The sequence below is a fragment of the Pseudorca crassidens genome, chromosome Y (assembly GCF_039906515.1).
Source record: "Pseudorca crassidens isolate mPseCra1 chromosome Y, mPseCra1.hap1, whole genome shotgun sequence".
Lineage (NCBI taxonomy): Eukaryota > Metazoa > Chordata > Mammalia > Artiodactyla > Delphinidae > Pseudorca > Pseudorca crassidens.
The window spans coordinates 7,303,150-7,315,278 of NC_090318.1; the positions used below are offsets into that span (position 1 = coordinate 7,303,150).

The 12,129-nt window shown below is 49.1% G+C and overlaps 1 protein-coding gene across 8 annotated transcripts in view; it reads left to right on the forward strand.

Annotated features, from left to right (window-relative positions):
• The window catches only part of LOC137217792 (F-box-like/WD repeat-containing protein TBL1X), a 230,092-nt gene that overhangs the window by 164,926 nt on the left and 53,037 nt on the right, over positions 1-12,129 (forward strand). For 7 of the 8 annotated variants that reach the window (XM_067724736.1, XM_067724733.1, XM_067724737.1 and 4 more), the window contains one exon: positions 11,255-11,373. The exons of the other annotated variant lie outside the window; for it this stretch is intronic. In XM_067724736.1, the coding sequence (XP_067580837.1) occupies positions 11,316-11,373 (58 nt within the window). In that variant the 5' untranslated portion in view covers positions 11,255-11,315. The remainder of the gene's footprint in view (positions 1-11,254; positions 11,374-12,129) is intronic. 8 annotated transcript variants of the gene reach the window in all.

Sequence of the window (12,129 nt, forward strand, 5' to 3'; positions counted from 1 at the left end):
GGTTTCATAACCAGCCTGTACATATTGCTGAAATTTGTCTGAGGGCCTAGTGCACATGGTAAACAATCCGATTGCAGCCTCTCAGTCTTAGAGATAATTAAAATCTGTACGTTAATTTACAGATTAATCGGAAGCGTTAGCTTACAAGACCCAAGTCATTAGAAAAAGAAGACAGACTACTCTTATGTGGAAGCAGCGGCTGTCTGTGTCTCCCAAGGCACTTTGCTTTGAAATCTTGGGTACCTGAACTGGCATTTCACTGTGTAGGGGAGAAGACTGAAACGATAACTGTGCGATTGGTCTTACATGCATCGTCTGGCTCCGTGATGCAGACTTTCTTAGCAGGGGTTTGCTGTTACTGGGTGGGACATTTTTTAGGAAGGCTTCCTTCTGGGTCTGCCTCCCGATCAGGCAGAGAAGTGGAGGGTGGGGAGGGTTTGCGGCTCAGAGGGTTTGCGAGAGGACCCGGGGGCCGCTCTGGAGATGCGCACGTGGTCTTGGCGGTAACTCCAGGACGGGACGCCTCTCTTGTCACGTCAGCATCCTTCATGGCTCTGCACACAGGGTTGGGATGCAAGGCCCCAGCCAGCCGTTAATTAACCCAGAAGGGCAGCCAGGCACAGAAAGGACCCTCTCTGAATGCCTCACTCAGGGGATGTTTTGGATTTTGTGAAGCGCTGCATTATTTTCGTAACCCGAGAAGACTCCCTTCTCTCTGCTCTCTCGACCCTGCGGCTTTATTTCCTACTCAGCTGGGTTGCTCTCATAGTGATGATTTCTGAAGACGCTGCCAGCTTTTAATGACATTTTAATGAACATGAAAACAGTTCACGTTCATAGGAGAGAATTTGGAAGCTACAGAAAGGCACGCACACACACACAGATAAAATTCCAGCGTGATCGCACCCTGGAGAGATGGGTGTATTTTATTATCTTTTTTATATTTTAGAGGGTATCTTTTGTGTGCGTGTACAAAATGAAATTTAGCGACATGCACGTTCCGTCCTGAAACCTATTTTTTTCACGTATCGCCGTATCATGGACATTTTCTCCCATCGTGAAAATCCTTTTGAGGACTGCATCTTACGACACTAGTGCATTCTTATATTTAAATGGCAATTCCACTGCTAGGCCTGTGAACTCTGATAATAAAATGATAGTTCTTTGATTATATTTATAATTTTGGACCATCTGACTCCCAAGTAAGTAAATATAACTGTAAAATGAGTGAAAAATCTTACCTTTGGGGGGATTTTTCTTTTCTTACCATAAAATAATAGACATACTCATTGGTGAATGAAGATATGTCTATTAAAAAAAAAAAAAACACTGTTAACATTTTCCTGTTCCCTGCCCTATCTTTTCTATGTATATATTCTCCTGTAATCGGGGTCCGACTGTAAGTGCCTTAATTTATTGAATCGCACTCATGCTGTCATCGGACAACAAAACAGCTTTCGGTCCTTCCAGTGGCTACGTATCGGCTTCGTTACAGTTATGCCGGAAGAACAGGTATATGCAGCGTATAAAACAAGCCCGCTTCATCTCCACAAGAAGCTGGGTCCCCGTCAAGATTGTACAGAAGAATTTATATGTAAATGCTGGTGCGTAAATTAAAACTCATCTTAAACTGACCACCGGGAAACTCAGTTTCCGTTTGAAGAGAGAAAAACATTATGGATAAAGCGAGCAGGGAGGTAAGACCCAGTGCGTTCCAGTCAGAAGAGAATTTGTGAAATGCGGAGAGAAGGAAAGTGCCTTGTTACGATGAGGTCATTTCTAGCAGATTTTCCAGCTGCTCTGGCTCTCGGTCCTCAGTCTGCATGGAATCGAGTCCCAAAGCACCCTGGGCCTCGTCCAGAAGATTACTTTAAGAGATGGATTCTTCCAGCGTGAAAGCCAGCAGACTAACAGCGGAGACAAGACATGAGACAAAGTTTCTTCCGTCCCTGCTTTAAAGGATTTTAAGAGAACATTTCATAATGGGACAGATTGCTAAAAGAGAAACTTCTGCCACCAGTGATACCAGCCGAGCACCACGGCCCCCGCCCTGTAATCGCTGTGCGCTTAATTCACTGTTTCCGAACCAGCCTCCCCTCCTGTTGGCAGGGAACGCGCTTGCCCTCTCTGTCTTCCTCTAGCAGAGCCAGCTCTCAAGGAGCTCTCCTGTGATTATAGCCTTTAGGATAATTAAAGAGCAGTGAAGATTTTGTTGTTTGGGGGCAGTGCTCTCCCTTCCCAGAGCACGAGAGCATATTAAATACTGTAAGTGCATACTCAGTACAACGAAACCCTCAGACACCATTTCTCCTGCAACTGAATTACTTTGTGAACTGGACTGTGAGTCATAGAAGTTTTTGCCACCTTGAAATTAGATCGTGAAAAGGAGAAATACTATAAGTAATAATGATAAATAAGCTTCCCTTTAGCTTCCTGATGGATTTAACCCCGAATTATTACTTATGTTGGAATACTCATCTTTAGTGGGGCAACTCCAGGGGTGTCATCCGTCCGCACTAATTTTTCCTCCTTCCGTAAGCAGAACAGCGAGGGAACGTGTAGCTTTACCTCGCGGTGAGGGCGGTCATTTCTTTTCCGCACACTCACAACGCCAAAGACCTCAAATCAACCTGACTGGAGGTGCCTCGAATCAAAACCGGGTCAGGCAAGAGAATAAACACAATTGCAGTAATTAAGAACCCTTTTTAATTTTTTTCCTTCTTTTGGAGGCCGAGGACGATCTGCCGGTGCTGAAAAAGCTCGAGGGAGGTGCTTTCTCGGAAGGGCTCTCGACCTGCCGCTGGCCTGCTGACGCGTCACCCGCTGCCAGCTCTGAATCACTTTGGCAAGGGTGCTGTGTTCCTCGGGCCCTTTCAGGGGGCTCTTTGCTTTGGGGATGCTCGCAGGTAGCCGAGTGGGAGTAATAGCCGTCCTACGTCTCTCCTGTGCCCGGGGCCCTGACCTGGGAGTTCGTATAAAAGCTGTGCATCCTCACCACCTCTGCCGGGTGTAACGGCTCTCGTCATCCTCAGTTTGGAGAAGGGAAAACTGAGCCACGTGACTCGCCCTGCAGTCCACAGCTAGAAAGGGATGGAGGTATGATTAGGAATCGGGCCACCTGGCTCTGAGCCACGAGGCCCCCGAGTCCTCCGTTTTGTGCTGTCCTCTGTGGCTCTCAGGACGTTAGTTCCCTTACCTCTAGCCAGTAAGTCCGCGGACACCAGAACCATGACCCTGGTGTACCCCAGCTTTATTGCAGCCAGTACAGGCATTTCGAGCTCCACATCACGTGCCCACAAAGACCATCCTTGGAAGAAAGGACACAGGCCAACTTCTCCCCCACCTCACAGCCCACAGTGACGGCACAGAGGGCCATCTTCCCGCCCTGGGTCCCAGGGAGCACTTGGTTCATCCTTGAAGGTTACCCCCACCCCCACACACAGCTCCTTCCTTTCCTTCCTTTTTCATACTTCTCCGCCAGATCTTGTGTCCGTCAGTCGAGGATTCACCTTCTCCCTCTCCCAGACCTTCCTCCCTCTTCCCTGACCTTCCTCCCTCTTCCCTGACCTTCTCCCTCTTCCCTGACCTTCCTCCCTCTCCCTGACCTTCCTCCCTCTTCCCTGATCTTCCTCCCTCTTCCCTGACCTTCCTCCCTCTCCCAGACCTTCCTCCCTCTTCCCTGACCTTCTCCCTCTTCCCTGACCTTCCTCCCTCTTCCCTGACCTTCCTCCCTCTTCCCTGACCTTCCTCCCTCTTCCCTGACCTTCCTCCCTCTTCCCTGACCTTCTCCCTCTCCCAGACCTTCCTCCCTCTTCCCTGACCTTCCTCCCTCTTCCCTGACCTTCCTCCCTCTTCCCTGACCTTCCTCCCTCTTCCCTGACCTTCTCCCTCTCCCAGACCTTCCTCCCTCTTCCCTGACCTTCCTCCCTCTCCCTGACCTTCCTCCCTCTTCCCTGACCTTCCTCCCTCTCCCTGACCTTCCTCCCTCTTCCCTGACCTTCCTCCCTCTTCCCTGACCTTCTCCCTCTCCCTGACCTTCCTCCCTCTTCCCTGACCTTCCTCCCTCTCCCTGACCTTCTCCCTCTTCCCTGACCTTCCTCCCTCTTCCCTGACCTTCCTCCCTCTTCCCTGACCTTCCTCCCTCTCCCTGACCTTCCTCCGTCTTCCCTGACCTTCGTCCCTCTTCCCTGACCTTCTCCCTCTCCCTGACCTTCCTCCCTCTTCCCTGACTTTCCTCCCTCTCCCTGACCTTCTCCCTCTCCCTGACTTTCCTCCCTCTCCCTGACCTTCTCCCTCTCTCTGACCTCCTCCCTCTCCCTGACCTCCTCCCTCTCCCTGACCTTCCTCCCTCTCCCTGACCTTCCTCCCTCTCCCTGACCTTCCTCCCTCTCCCTGACCTTCTTCCCTCTCCCTGACCTTCCTCCCTCTCCCTGACCTTCTCCCTCTCCCTGACCTTCCTCCCTCTTCCCTGACCTTCCTCCCTCTCCCTGACCTTCTCCCTCTCCCTGACCTTCCTCCCTCTTCCCTGACCTTCCTCCCTCTCCCTGACCTTCCTCCCTCTTCCCTGACCTTCCTCTCTCTTCCCTGACCTTCTCCCTCTCCCTGACCTTCCTCCCTCTTCCCTGACCTTCCTCCCTCTCCCTGACCTTCTCCCTCTTCCCTGACCTTCCTCCCTCTCCCTGACCTCCTCCCTCTCCCTGACCTTCTCCCTCTTCCCTGACCTTCCTCCCTCTCCCTGACCTTCCTCCCTCTCCCTGACCTTCTCCCTCTCCCTGACCTTCCTCCCTCTCCCTGACCTTCCTCCCTCTCCCTGACCTTCCTCCCTCTCCCTGACCTTCTCCCTCTCCCTGACCTTCCTCCCTCTTCCCTGACCTTCCTCCCTCTCCCTGACCTTCCTCCCTCTTCCCTGACCTTCCTCCCTCTTCCCTGACCTTCTCCCTCTTCCCTGACCTCCTCCCTCTCCCTGACCTTCCTCCCTCTCCCTGACCTTCTCCCTCTCCCTGACCTTCCTCCCTCTTCCCTGGAACCCTGCTGCCGTCCCTCTTTAGTACCTTGTGGTACAGGTGCGGGGCTTTAGGTTATTTGCATAGACATCTTACTAACAGCTTCAAGGAAGCGGTGTGTGTGTGTGTGTGTGTGTGTGTGTGTGTGCGCGCGCGCGCCTGCATCTGAGTTTGTTTCATCCTGCCATTGCCGTCACCATGCCTTGAATATCGTAGGCGCTTGGTAATTTTTTCTATCATCGCTTTGTACCTCATTTATCTCAAGTGTGGGAAAAGCAGGGTGAAGCATTTGCCTGTTTCCATTTGCAGCGGGGTTACAGTAAACACGAGACTGGGGTCCACATGCTCGTCTCCCGTGAGGAGTGGCGGCTTCTCACCGTGGGGTCTTCTCGTCACAGAGCGTTTCTTTCTGAAGAGGTGTTTGCAGGAAGTAATGTCCGGCCCTCATGGTGATTGAAGAAAGTCCATGGCGAGCGTCAGGGCTGTGCTAGTATTTGCAGTTGCAGAGTGCTTCAGAACTGACAGACACCACCTTCCCACCTGCAAGATGGAACGTGGCTCTCATTTCAGACTCACAGAGACAGAAAGGAGGCAGAAGAGTGGTTCCCGGGGCCTGGGGGAGGGGGGAACAAGGAGGTGGTGTCCACTGGGGACAGAGGTCATTGGCGGTGGTGAAGAAGTTGTGGAGGTAGGTGGGGGGTGGCTGCACAGGAATAGGAATGTCCTTAATGCCTCCACCGGGTTGTGCACTTCAGAATGGTCACGATGGTAAATTAAACGTTGTGTATATTTTAACACAATTGAAAAAACAAAACAAAACACCAGACCTGGGAATTGAGCCACTGACGTAAATTTCACCTGCCTGTGTCTGGGGTAGAGAAGCCCGCGCCCGTCCCCGAAACTTTGAATAGCACTGTAATACCAGCACGTTTATTTATTATACATGAAATTATACAGAAAATCCCTGATTTTAAAAAATCCATGATTTTATTCTAACATCTGTCTCTGGAAATTGAGCTCTTGTCTTGGAGAAAAGAGGGTAGGTAACTTTTTTTCCCAACCTTATGTAGATCTTGACGAAATTTGTCTAAAGCAGTAGCTTTTGCCAAGTGAAGATCAGCCGTTTTACTCATTTGAGTCAGAATAGTGATGTTGACGCAGTAAAATGACAGCAGCCACCTTCAAGCGCTTTGCTCAGAGGCGCTGCAGTTAGACACCAGTTAATCGTTGGTTTCTCTTGATTTTGCTGTAATCAGACCCAAAGGTTGGCGTGGATTGAACGTTGCTGTGGTTTACGGTCGGTTTAAAGAATGTTCTCCGGTGTGTATTGAATAGTCTCACAATATATATGCACATTTCAGTCCACTGGTCACTGTAAATCCTTTTTTTGGAACTAGTTAGGTTTTAGAAGAAATAGTCATTTAAGAAATTTAAGCCATTTAATTTAAGAAGGTGTTTTATTGGTGGGGGAGACTTTGATCCAATTATTAGATCAGTTTTTTTGTTGTTTTGTTTGTTTGTTTTTTGCGGTACGCGGGCCTCTCACTGCTGTGGCCTCTCCCGCAGCGGAGCACAGGCTCCGGACCCGCAGGCTCAGCGGCCATGGCTCACAGGCCCAGCCACTCCGCGGCATGTGGGATCTTCCCAGACCGGGGCACGAACCCGCGTCCCCTGCATCGGCAGGCGGACTCTAAACCACTGCGCCACCAGGGAAGCCCTAGATCAGTTTTTTTAAATTAATACATGTATAGGCATACCTCATATGTGTACATACATGTACCTCATGTGTACAGTCGTACCTCATAAATGCCACGTTGTACTTCGGAGACATCGCGTTTTTTACAGATTGAAGGTTGATGCCAGCCCTGCAGCGAGCAAGTCAGCTGGCGCCGTTTTTCCAACAGCATTTGCTACTTTGTGTCTCTGTGTCACATTAGGGTAGTTCTTGCACCATTTCAGACTTTTCATTATTATTATATCTGTTATGGTGATTTGTGATCAGTGATTTTTTTTTTTTTTTTTTTTTTTGCGGTACGCGGGCCTCTCACTGTTGTGGCCTCTCCCGTTGCGCAGCACAGGCTCCGGATGCGCAGGCTCAGCGGCCATGGCTCACGGGCCCAGCCGCTCCGCGGCATGTGGGATCCTCCCGGACCAGGGCACAAACCCGCGTCCCCTGCATCGGCAGGCGGACTCTCAACCACTGCGCCACCAGGGAAGCCCGTGATCAGTGATTTTTGATGTTAGTGCAAAAAGATTACAGCTCACTGAAGGCTCAGATTTTGGTTAGCATTTTTAGCAATAAATTTTTTAATTAGGGTATATAGCTTTTTTTAGACACAATACTGTTGCACACTTAATAGACTACAGTATAATGGAAACCTCTTACATGCACTGGGGAATCAGAAAAAAATCCTGTGACTCACTTTATTGCTGTGGTCTGGAACTGAACCACAATACCTCCAGGTGTGCCTATGTTGAGGTGGACCAGTCAGTAGAAACACATGACACTCTTGTGGACCAAATGGTATGACATCCCTGGTTCTGTCGCAGGCCGGGGATGGTTTTTGTTTTCTTTCCTCTGCTGTTTACAAATCAAAAATCCTTTAAGAAGTTAATACCATATTGGGGAAAACACTCTGATCTTGGATTCTAACTTAAAATTTCAGAGAGAAGATGAATCTGGGATCAGAAAGTAGAGAGCTAGAGCTTAAACAGAAATTTTCTTAGTTGGGAAAAAGGCTAATGCCTAAAGAAGAACAGAGGAACGGGCTAACAGAAGGCGTCCATAATCCCCCGTCCCTGGAGGATCTTAAATGCTCTTGCTCCAGAGTCCTGTGCTAACGCTTATGCAGACACTTCTAATATATATTACAGACACTTGTGGGGTGGGGAACGTGAACCAGGCTGTGGGTGCAGGGGTGTCGTCCGTATGTACCCAAATACTTTCTCCTTAGGAAACGAAGATCTGTATGCTGCAAGACAAAGATCAGCACTTTCCTTATGAAAATGTGATTTTGTGGAAAGAGTTTACAGACTATTTGAAGAAGCCAAGCCCTTCTGGTGCATTTTAAGGATCCTTTTTAGTAGCGTGGCCGTTTCATTAAGCAATGTCTATGAGCTAGCTCCACGGTGTCTTACAATTTTATAAATGGAATTCATTTCAAACACAAAATGCTTAGTTTTCCTGTATAACAGTTGTTCTCAGCCAGCAGCAGTTTAGCAATTTGTAATATTAGGCAATGTCTGGGGGTGTTTTTGATCATCACAACCGTAGGGGATGGAGGGGAGGTTGTGCTGGCGTCTAGTCTAGTGAGAAGAGGCCAGGGACGCTGCTAAACATCCTACAGTGTGCAGAGCGTTCTCCTAACAGAGAATCGTCTGGCCCCAAGTCAAACTCCCTGAGGCTGAGAGACCCTGTTGGTTAGATTAGATTTCACTGTTTATAAGTACTCAAAATGACAGTAAAAGGGAGTTAGGGGTGGTGTCTGAGTCCATTCACGCTGCTATAACACAGTACCATAAACTGGACAGCCTAAACAACAAACATTTATTTCTCACAGTTCTGGAGGCTGGAAGTCCAAGATCAAGACACCAGCAGATTTGGAATCTGGTGAGGGCCAGATAACACCATCTTCCCTTCATGTAAGGTTTACACTATACTGTAGTCTATTAAGTGTGCAACAGTGTGTTCTTACATGGCAGAAAGAGGGAGAACTCTCTGGGGTCTCTTTTTATAAGGGCACTAACCCATTCATGAGGGCTCCACCCTCATGACCTAATCACATCCCAGTGGCGCCACCATTTACCATTTACCATAGAGAGAACCTGAAACTGAATTCCTCATGAGAACTGAGTCACCGTCATTACTGCCACTCAGGATCATCAAAAGTCTCTTTAGAGCTACACTATTCTGCCGTGCACATCTCTGTTATTATTTGTTCTGTCCCTTGAATAATGTTTTATTTTTTTACTTGTATATGCTCTGATTTCATAGCTTTTTATTTAGTCTCAGATATCTTCCTAATGCCATCCTCTGTGTGAGCTCCCCAGAGTTCAAGCAGACGTCTCAGGACACATGTATATTCTGACCGTCAAATTTTCTTTCCAGTGTCTACAAAAGTGCAGAAATACCACCTAATTAAGTGAAGGAGATAAGTATTTTTGCATGACAAAATTCTGGTAACTACAAATTAAAATCTTGTTGTTAAGACGACAAAGTGAGAACTGGAGTGTCCCAAGAGGCCACTGCATTAGTTATCTGCTGCTGCATAACAAATGACCACAAGTTCAGCAGCTAGAAACAACACGTTTATTCTCTCACAGTTTCCCAGGGTTGGGAGACCGGGCACGTGCGGGGCTCCTCTGCACAGGGTCTCCAGAGGCTGCAGCCACGTGGTGGCTGGGCTGCATCCTTATTTAGAGCTGAGAAGGGAAGGGTCTTCTTCCAAGCCCACACTGTTGGCAGAACTCAGTTTTCTTGTGGTTGTAGGACTGAGGCGCACAGCTTGCTAAAGACTGCCCTTGGTTCCCTGGGTGGTTCGTGTGAAGGCCGGTAGGAGCGTCTTTCTCTAGTCCACTAAGAGTCTTATACAATGTAATGTAACAATTGTAGGAGTGACATCCGGTCATCCTTGCCATATAACCTAACCAGGGTGTGGCATCCGTCTCCTTTGACATATTCTGTGTGGTAAAAGGGAGTCATAGGTCCTGCCCACACTGGAAGGGAGGGGATTATATCAGGTGGGACTCATTGGGGGGCCATCGTGGGGTGTGTCCATTATGACAACCTTTAATTCAAATCCTCCCAACTTGAAATGTGCCTTTTGTCCTTTTACCTTGTTCTAAACAAATGGAAATTTAATTGTAATTCAATAATGAAAGATTTGCCACCATAAAGCTGCCTGAAAACATATGGCGTGGACTCTGAAGACAGTTCCCAAACAGCCTGAAATGTTCAGTATTGACGACACAACTGAAGGAAGCTGCGGCCCTTCTTGGCCACTGCCATTTGGAGTGAATGCTCTTGCACACGTGTGAATTCTGCTCTGTCTGTGGGTACAAGAGTTCTATTTGAGTGACTTCGGTCCTCTTTGGGCCAGGGTGCTCATAGGTCTGACGTAGGATTGTGAAGAAAATAAGGCTCGCTCTTCTTGTCTGCCTCAGACACAGAGGCTTCCGAAGTTCTCATCATCCCCTCCTCCCCCAGGTTTCTACGTGCCTTCCAGTACTGCGGTCTCGGCCAGACTGACGCAGCCAGTTCTGTGGCAAAACACAAACGATGTAGGTGCTCTCTGTACCCATGGGCTGGCTTCCTGACACCTGGCCTCTGTGTAGAAGTCATGTCAGGTGACACATACGCTGACTTAGCTCCGCACTGATGTGTGTCTGCCTTCTCAGGGCCATGTGCACCCTGTAGGTTCAGTGACGGTCAAGTTCATCACTGAACTTTTATCAGTGGAAGGTGTTATGATTATTCGCTGCTTCAGAGCCACAGGTGTTTTCCAGACCATATGGTCGCCCTGCCTGGGGGTGTCGACGTGCCTGCTGGCCTACCCGGTCGTCTTCCCCATCTGTCTAGGGAAGGGCGGCATCAAAGGCAGCCGCGTCTGTCCTACTGCGCATCGGGATTCCGTTCAAGCTCGCTGTCGACTGCGTTGTGATCATAACTCACACTTTAGTGAATAAAAAATCAGTGTTTCGGGGCTTCCCTGGTGGCGCAGTGGTTGAGAGTCCGCCTGCCGATGCAGGGGACACGGGTTCGTGCCCCGGTCCGGGAGGATCCCACATGCCGCGGAGCGGCTGGGCCCGTGAGCCATGGCCGCTGAGCCTGCCCGTCCAGAGCCTGTGCTCTGCAACGAGAGAGGCCACAGCAGTGAGAGGCCCGCGTACCGCAAAAAAAAAAAAAAAAAAAAAAAAAAAATCAGTGTTCGTTCTCATTCTCTGTGGTCCCTGAGTTTGTCTCCATTAGTGGTTTATATGTGAGTCCATCCCAGCATTTATAAAATACACCAACTCATCTTTTTTGGGAAAACTTTCGCCTGTATGAATGTGTCTATATATACATGCACACACACACAAATATAAAATCTTTATGTAATCACGAAATACAACACGGATCAGGCATTAATTACCTTGACACGGACAACATCCTGAGTATTGTATTTTTTAATCATCTCAGAAAGAATGCAGTAAAAAAAAAAAAAAAAACTACAAGCAGTGCTTCAAAACTCTCTTCCACTTTCTCCTCTCAGCGTTCTCACAGAAGGTGGCCCCCGCTTCGTAAAGACCTCATCGCCGCGAGGTGAGGCTAAGATGAGCATAACCAGTGACGAGGTGAACTTTCTGGTGTATCGCTATCTCCAGGAGTCAGGTAAGACGGAGGCTTCCTGTCCGTAGGAAATCATCTTCCACATGCCAAGTGCAAGGCGAGCAACCATGCACTGGTCGAACACTCAGGCTATAGAAAAAGAAGAGCTCAGAACACTCTTGTTCAGAGGATTACAGGAGGGAGGAGAAGGTTCTGGGGCCGTCCCATTCCGGGGGCGGGATGAGGCAGTATGTTCTTTCCCCTGACGTTTCTGTTCACGTGAAATCAGGTTGGAATTAAGATCAAGAGCAGTTGTGATAGATATGGTGAGGGGCGGGGGTGATTTGGGGTTCCTGGCCCCCAGCACAGGGAGGGCATTTATGGGCTGGTGTGTACATATGGTGTGTATATATGGGGGTGGGGTGATTTGGGGTTCCTGGCCCCCAGCACAGGGAGGGCATTTATGGGCTGGTGTGTACATATGGTGTGTATATATGGGGGTGGGGTGATTTGGGGTCTTGGTCCCCAGCACAGGGAGGGCATTTATGGGCTGGTGTACACATATGGTGTGTATATATGGGGGTGGGGTGATTTGGGGTTCCTGGCCCCCAGCACAGGGAGGGCATTAGTGGGCTGGTGTGTACATATGGTATGTTTATATGGAGGTGGGGTGATTTGGGGTTCCTGGCCTCCAGCACAGGGAGGGCATTTGTGGGCTGGTGTGTACATATGGTGTATTTATATGGGGGTGGGGTGATTTGGTGGGGTGGCTTGAACAGAAATATATCGTCTCAGTGTTCTGCAGGATAGCGGTCTCAA